Source organism: Marmota monax, unplaced genomic scaffold (genome assembly GCF_021218885.2).
Source record: "Marmota monax isolate L192 unplaced genomic scaffold, Marmota_monax_Labrador192_F-V1.1 WCK01_AAM20220418_F8-fsc00002, whole genome shotgun sequence".
NCBI lineage: Eukaryota > Metazoa > Chordata > Mammalia > Rodentia > Sciuridae > Marmota > Marmota monax.
In genome coordinates, this window is record NW_026693571.1 from 6,397,571 (window position 1) to 6,405,434 (window position 7,864).

Consider the following 7,864-nt stretch of genomic DNA (forward strand, 5'->3'; position numbering starts at 1 on the left):
ACCAAAATCTGTATTTAACAAGAAAGAGATGATAGCCATAAAAATTAAAGTTGAGGAGTAAGTTATATTCTGCCTTTCTCCCAGGGTTCCTTTTTAACTGTAGAGGCTGGATATATTAAAGACAATCTTTGTTAGATTTCTTTTCAGTTATGGTTCTGCTTAAAGATTAGGTCCAACAGTTAATACTTTGTGCATACAAAAAAAATGAAGAAGGCTATTAACTTTAATCTAAAGTTGGTAAGTATAAACCTAGATATTCTGGATGTAGAATCAGTATAGTCATATTTCTAATGATAGATAAAAAGGACACACGGGGTTGCCTCTCCCTTTTTGAAAGGTCATCTAATTGAAAACTTTGTTCAATGCTGTTATAGAGGTTTCTTCATTAATTTACTTAGATATCTATGAAACAGCATTGGTCTTTGGAAAATTCCAGGCATAGCAAAAGGCAAGTAGTAGAAATGAAGACAGTATCATTTGAAAGGAAGCAAAGACATCCTTACATATAGACAAGATGTTTATATAACTAGAAGATGCAAAAGAATCAAGTCTAAAAGTTATTAGTATTTATTAATGTTAAAATTAATAAAAGAATTCAGAAAGGTAGCAAGTTAAAAAATAAATACATAAATGCCAATAGCTATACATTGCAGCAAGAAAACATAAACATGTGGAAAATAAATCCTTGTCATAATAACAATAAAAATTTAAAAAAAGCTTATATAGGCTTTAGTCTGTAGGTATACATAAAATGTATACATGTATATATGTGTGTCAATAGCTATATTACTGTATATGACTATAAATATAAATATATACACACACATATTATTATTATAAAGAATAATAAAGCAAGGGAAAATGTGGATTTTTCAATGATAGAAAAAATTAGCTCCATACCTTATACAATACATAAATAATTCTAAAGAGATTAAATATAGAGAGCAAAAAACCCCACAAGTGTACACATATAAAAGAAAATATAGGTGGCTATTTAACTCATTATAGTATTAGAATTTCTAAACAAAAATACTTGGTGTACATATGTATAATATGTACGTGTGTATGTGTGAAATTACCAAAAAAGAAATACCTTTGACTAACAAAAATTTAAAGCATTTCTTCTTTTGAAACATTTCTAAATTTAAAAAAATCACAATAAAATTACAAAGTAAATATCAAGCAATGTAGATATTTATAATCAATGTGAAGTAAGATATTAATATCCTTGTAATAATGGCAAAAGAAAAAATGGTCAAAGAACATGATTAAAAAGAAATACAAATGCATAATAAACATATGCCATGTTTTAGCAAATCTCTCTAGTAATGTCTTACAACAATAAGAATTTTTGCTTACTAATAGGGCACTCTCAAGCATCAGTGCTGGAAATGCACATTAGCTTATACACTCTTAAATGCTATTCTTTAGGATGTTTCAAGGGGCTTCAATGTGTTTTATTTACTTAGTTCTTTCTTCTAGGAATCTGTTTCAAGGTAGAGGTGTGAGGATTTAAAAGTAAATATTTTTATATATTTTATTTATACACAAAACAATTATTTATAAAAGAAATAATATGAAGTGTACACTGCTTAAGAGAACATACTATCAGGCAATCCTAAAAATAGTTTTTACATAATTTTTGTAACATGTAGCATTCATCTTCATTAAAGAAGATATAAAATTGTGCTTATATTAAAACATGTGCAAATACAAACACAGATATAGCAATACTAAATATCTGATATCAAAATATTACCCAGAATAGGATTTTAAATACTTTTTTCCTTTAGATACTTCTGTTTTTGATTTTTCAAAGTACAATTACTTTTATAATCATAAAGTCCCTAAAATAGAGTTAATGATTCTAAAGTTAATCTAGGAATAATGAGATGTTCCATATTCTATGTCAGTGTGGACATCTTAGGTTATTCAGGTTTTGAACTGTACTGTGTGCCACATCTAAGCAGATGCTATAGACATAATAAAAATCTCAGTAGTGTTTACATTCCAGCTATGCAGAAGGGCACAGAGTCTCTTGCCTAAAGTCACCCTGGCATTGACTGTCATGAACATACTTGGATTATCTCTCATGCACATGATTATCAACACACCTACAGAATATGTCCTGTCTCCTTAACATCTCCTGAAATTGCTCCTTCTTCTCTCTTAGAGGTCTGACCTCTACTTTAAACCTAACACAGGTTTCTTCTTCACAGCCTTCTTCAAAGCCTCCTTTCTTAGGATACTTGATTTTCACTACATCTCCTTTGTCAATCATCCTACCTCTAAGATTCAGGTCAGAAGAACTGAAAAACTTACTTAGCTTTTTCTCAAACAGAGTAGCAGCTAAAGACAATTTATAAAAGGCTGACAATCTATTAGTAATTAATAAATCACGGATATAAATGCCAGTATTTCAGTATTACATGAAATAAGTTCTGAAATACAATAACTTTTGAACTGGTATTATAATAACAATGAGCCAAAGGTAGGTTTTGTATAGTCAAAGTATATGCAAGACTTCCCAGTTGAGGGAGGGGAATGAGTCTTTCAAAAAGGAATGGAAAGAAAATCAGTGAAGGAAAAAGGATGTACGCAAAGGAGTCTTTAGCCTGGGAAATAAGCCCAAGGAAGAAACCTGCTTCATCAAATTATCAGGAGAGGAAACTCTGTGAAGGAAACAGAAACAGAAAGGGATTTAACACAGAAAATTAGGTGCTGACAAAGACTGAAGGAGCACAAGTCAGGTGCCTTTGGGGCTTCTGACTTCAAGATCACACCTTCAAGGCATTGATCAAGATAAGGAGCCTCTGAAGGCTCAATTTCCTCTTAATATCCATAAGGATACTAAGACTCTGGAACGCCAAGTGAGCATGAGCATGCTAAGCAGAAAGAACAAGCAGGAAGATGACCTCTGCTTCATTTCCAGCTAATTAGTTTTGGTTCTGTTTCTGTTTATATCATTGCTTTTATGGAAAAGTTCAGTGTAAGTTCTAAATCATTAGCTTGGGAACCAACTTTTCAAAGTATTATGTTTATAATTTGGAATCCTTGTGTCTTTAAAACGTCAACAAAACAAATAAAATGAATAAGAAAAACTAAAATTTCTTTTTGGGATGTGTTATAGTTGTGAACTTCATTTAATTCTCCTCAAATATCTTAATGTGTGTAAAATCATCTCCATCATTACATGGCAGTGTATAAAATTTTTAAATTTCATTTGTAGGATGTGAAAAAAGCTAGGAAACAAGGCTTCGTGATAATTTATCAAAAAAGCTCAAAAGCTTACTTCTTACACCAATGGGTTGGGTTGCACTTTTTTTTTTTTTGGTGCTTGTTTTTGGCTTATTAGTAAAAAGTTCTTCTTTGGTGCTGATGTAGTAAGCATATTTTCAATTATTCTGTATATAGGCTCAGGGTACATAAATCATGGGATAAAAATGATAAGAATAACAATTTCATGACATGCAATGAAGGAAGCAGGAATGCAAAGGAATATTTGTTTTCTAGTGTAAATGTTTCATTCTTTTTGTTGTTGTTGTTGTTGTTAGTTGTATCCTTTTTCTTTTAACCATAAATAATATTGGTAAAATCAGAGTTAGTGATGATGTCCACATCATTATACTGATGAAGTCCATAGAAGCTTAAGTAAATTATTTTATATAATTACTTAAAAGTCATTTGAAAATGTACTTCGGAAACCTTCCTCAAATGAACCCCTGCTCCCAAGGAAGTTCTTGTAGCTGTTTTCTTTACCTTTCCGGTTGAGCAACTAAGGTAAGAGGAAACCAAGACCTTTATCTACTGAGTCATGCATGTTACAGTTAACGGGAAAACTACCAGGAAGGGAGGGAATCAGGAAGATCTCCTAGCGACCAATTATTTGCTTCAGTCACCATCTCCTATATTGTCACACACATGAACAATTACAATCCACATGATGATCAAACCTACTAAGGCTTATTTTGTGTGCCACATACAATTTCTTTCCTAAGTAACATACCTATTAATGTATCTAGTGATGGTATTGGAGTTTGTGAAATGTAACAAAAAGGACGGATGGAAAAGGATGAGAAGCGACAGGTATTAATTGACCCAACAGTACAGGATATAGGAAAGGTCAATAATCAATTGAATTCCTGCCTCTCAATGTGATTCTGAAGACCAGCTTATCTCAAATATTTCTTAAGATCTAATTAATGCATTTGCCCATGAAAATTCTTCCGACAGGTAATTCAGTTTCTTAAATTAAACTTCTCATCTAAGGTATTTGATATTAGATAAATAGAGTATTTGATAAATAGAGTGTGTCCCTGATCACACTCTATTTAATGAGATCAAACTCAGAAGGCTTATTCTCCTTTCCCTTATGTCTGGTCTCTCTGGTGCCCAGTGAAAGCAATTTTGATGCTTTTTTATTTTTTAAATGAAGTTTAGATCTCCATCTGCTCTTATACAGAACTTTGTCTGGGAGAGTCCCTGTTAAGACATCTATTGTAATAGTCGCACCTACACGTCTTCACACACTGACGGCCTATGGCGAGAAATACACCCACACCTCGCCGAGACGGTAGGTGTGTGTTCAGATGCAAGATGGAGGGCAAGAGGGGAGCCGCTGTCCCCTAAGCCAGGCTCAGGCGCACGGACTCCAAGTTGAAGAGTGTTCACAGGTAGGGCTTTTAGGCAAGTGGTAGCTCTGGAGGGCATTTCCGCAGGGAGCCGGACAGACAACTGTCCGCCTGAAGGCAGCAGGAGGGTCGAGCCGCCCCGCCAGACACGCGCCGGGTGGCCGGCACTTGCAGCCGCACACGCGCGAGTCGGCAGCCCCGCCCCGCGCGCCGTCCAACCGCTCCTCCGGCGGCTTCCCAGGACGCGGCGGCCCCCAGCGCCCCGCGCGGGGAGAGCCCAGGCGCCGCCCGCCTGCCGGGCCACTTCCCTCCGCCGCCGGGTGAAGCTCGGGGCCCGGCCGCGCTGGCCCTCTTGGTGCTCACCTGCTCGCTCTCCTCCGGGGGCTGCAGCCCGCGCCGCCGCGGGCTCGCTCCGGGCTCCCGCTCCGTCCCAGTCGCCGCCCGCTCCGCCAGAGCGTCCCCGTCCTCGTCGCGATCCCCGCTGCCGCCGCCCCGCAGCAGTTCCCCAGCCGAGCACATCCCGCTGCCAACTCCCGCCGCCCGGGACGGCCGCTGGAAGGCCACGCCGCGTCGCACGAGGCGGTGGCCGCCGCCCCAGGGTCGCCCTAATCGGCAGCGCTGGCGGATGACAGGGGACTGAGAAGCGCGTCTGCCGGCCTGGGCGCCCAAAGTACAGTAGCAGCCCGGCTCCTCCTGTCACAGACTCGCCCCGCCCCGCCGCCGGGAGGAGCCCTCCGGGGCGGGGCCAAGGCGGGGGCGGGACCAAGGCACGCGTGTGCGTGCGTGTGTTTGTGTGTGTGTATCTATGTCTATGAGAGGATTTGAATTGCGTGACTATAGTGATATGAAGGAGTGTATGAGAGAAATTTGTGAGTGTGTGCCTTTGTGTGTGTGTGTATGTGTGTGTGAAATAGAGAATTGTGGGCATGAGGGAGAAAGTGAGAAACTGAGAGACTTATGTGTGAAGGGAGCTATGTGTGTGAAAGAGACAATGGGTGATGTAAGAGAGTGCTTTTGTGGGTGAGGGAGGCAGTATTGTGAGTGTGAGAGCCATACACGTACACCCATTTACACTCTCCAGGAGGGACCCTCTGTTCTTGCCTGGCACTGGATATGCTGGTTATGCTGCTGGCTGCCTGTTAAGGACAGCTGTCCAACCTTTGCAAGGAATACACATTTCTGTGGCTTTCTTTTCTTTTGCCTTCTGTCCTAGTATCTCTTTAAAGGGCTGTGTCTTTTTCTCTGTATTGAGTGCTCCCTGGTATGTGGTCTTTGGTGGAGACTTGAGCTCATTTGATGTAGCCTCTCTATATTTCTATAAATGGGTAAGAATATGTCTCAGTGGGTAATAGGGGACATATCCAATTTATAATTATTTCTCTTACTACCCCACCCATTTTGTTAAAGGGAAATTGAGGGGTATTTAAATAAATGCCAGTTTTTTGCATGTATCTGTTAGACCTGTTTTCTATTTTTGGTAGTGATTCCCTCAGACTTTCTCTCATACACACAACTAACACATGGTTCATACACACATGATCTCTTGTGCATAGTTTCTCACACCTAATCTCTGTCACAAATCCTCTTAGTTTTCATTACACATACAAATGTGTTCATTCAACGTTTCAGCAGGTATTTATTGAACATTACTAGGCACTAGGCTCATATCTAGGTTATGTTTCTTTTGGAACAGGCATTCTTTTGTTCCCAGAAATTTTGTTTTTTTCCTGGAGATCTAGAAAACAACTCTAATAATAGCATTTTAAACAAAAAACATTATTCACATTACATTCAAGATCTTACCTTCGAGCACATCTTGTGAGAGGAGTGGAACATTTTTGCTGGCCTAGAGTGTATGCTTTTGGATATCACAAATTAGAAAGAAAATGAGTCTAGATTAATTTCTTTATTAAAAGCCTTTAAAACCCTGGAGGATGGTATTTAATATAATATAAATATATATAATACATATATATTATATATAAATATATATTTAATTTCTATAGTTAAATTATTTATAATTATTTTATATATATATATATATATATATATAAATAAAACAAAAACAAATGTCACCAAGAGAACTCAGAAACATCCCTGATAGGCCTCATACCTTTCCTCTAATAGCAACATTTTTATTTTTTAAATTTTAGGTTTACTATTGTCTCTTATTAAAAAGTGACCTTATTTTTAAAAAATAAAACTTTGAGAAGATATATATATATATATATATATACACACACACACACACACACACACATATTGATGCAAAGAACATCAACCCTTTACTGTCAACCCTGTGAACTTAAGGCACACTTTGAAGCTCTCTCTCTTTTGCTTATATCCCTTAACTTGGTCTTATGGTTTGGAACCAGAGTGTTACCCAAAGGTTCATGTGTTGAAGGCTTGATCCCCAACACAGTAATGTTCAGAGATGAAACTTTTGGGAAGTGATTGGATCATGAAGGCTCTTACTTCATTAATCCATTTATGGATTAATTATTTGATGACATTAGTGGGAGATGGTAGAAACTTTAGGTGGTAAGGCCTAGTTGGAGGAAGTAGATCACTGGAGGTATGCCCGGGAAGGGCATCTTTTATCCCTAGCCTGTTCTTCTTGCTCTCCCCGCTTCCGTCTTCCAGCTATCCTGAAGTGAGTAGCTTTCTTCTGCCATGCCCTTCTGTAATGTTACCTCAGGCCAAAGCAATGGAGCTGGCTGACCATTGACTGAAACCTCTGAAACTGAGTAAAAGTAAATATTTACTCCTTTAAGTTGTTTCTCTTAGTTATTTGGCATAGCAACAAAAATCTAGCTAATAAAATTGGTAAGTCAAAAGGTATGTCTTCTGAAGAACGAACAAAGTTATACATGGGGGACTCAGAAGTCACAGAATATATAGAGACAGGCAAGTTTAAAGATCAATACAGGGTTGGGAATATAGCTCAGTTGGTAGAGTGCTTGCCTTGCATGCACAAGGCCCGGGGTACAATCCGCTGCTTAGCTTTTAGAGTAGGGGAAGAATTTGACAAAAGTCATGTAGAATATACTACCTGGTGTTTTGTCAATTCAGACTTCTTGATTGATTGACAAATGTGTTCATTCAACGTTTCAGCAGGTGTTTATTGAACATTACTAGGCACTAGGCTCATGTCTAGGTTATGTTTCTTTTGGAACAGGCATTCTTTTGTTCCCAGAATTTTTTTTTTCCTGGAGATCTAGAAAACAACTCTA

The 7,864-nt window shown here is 38.0% G+C and overlaps 1 protein-coding gene across 1 annotated transcript in view; it reads right to left on the reverse strand.

Moving 5' to 3' along the window:
* Window positions 1-5,296, reverse strand: part of Fam241a (family with sequence similarity 241 member A) — a 34,587-nt gene extending 29,291 nt beyond the window's left edge. Inside the window, exon 1 of the mRNA XM_046459173.1 lies at window positions 4,995-5,296. Coding sequence (XP_046315129.1) covers window positions 4,995-5,150 — 156 coding nt within the window. The 5' untranslated portion in view covers window positions 5,151-5,296. The remainder of the gene's footprint in view (window positions 1-4,994) is intronic.
* Between the last annotated feature and the right edge of the window lie 2,568 nt (window positions 5,297-7,864).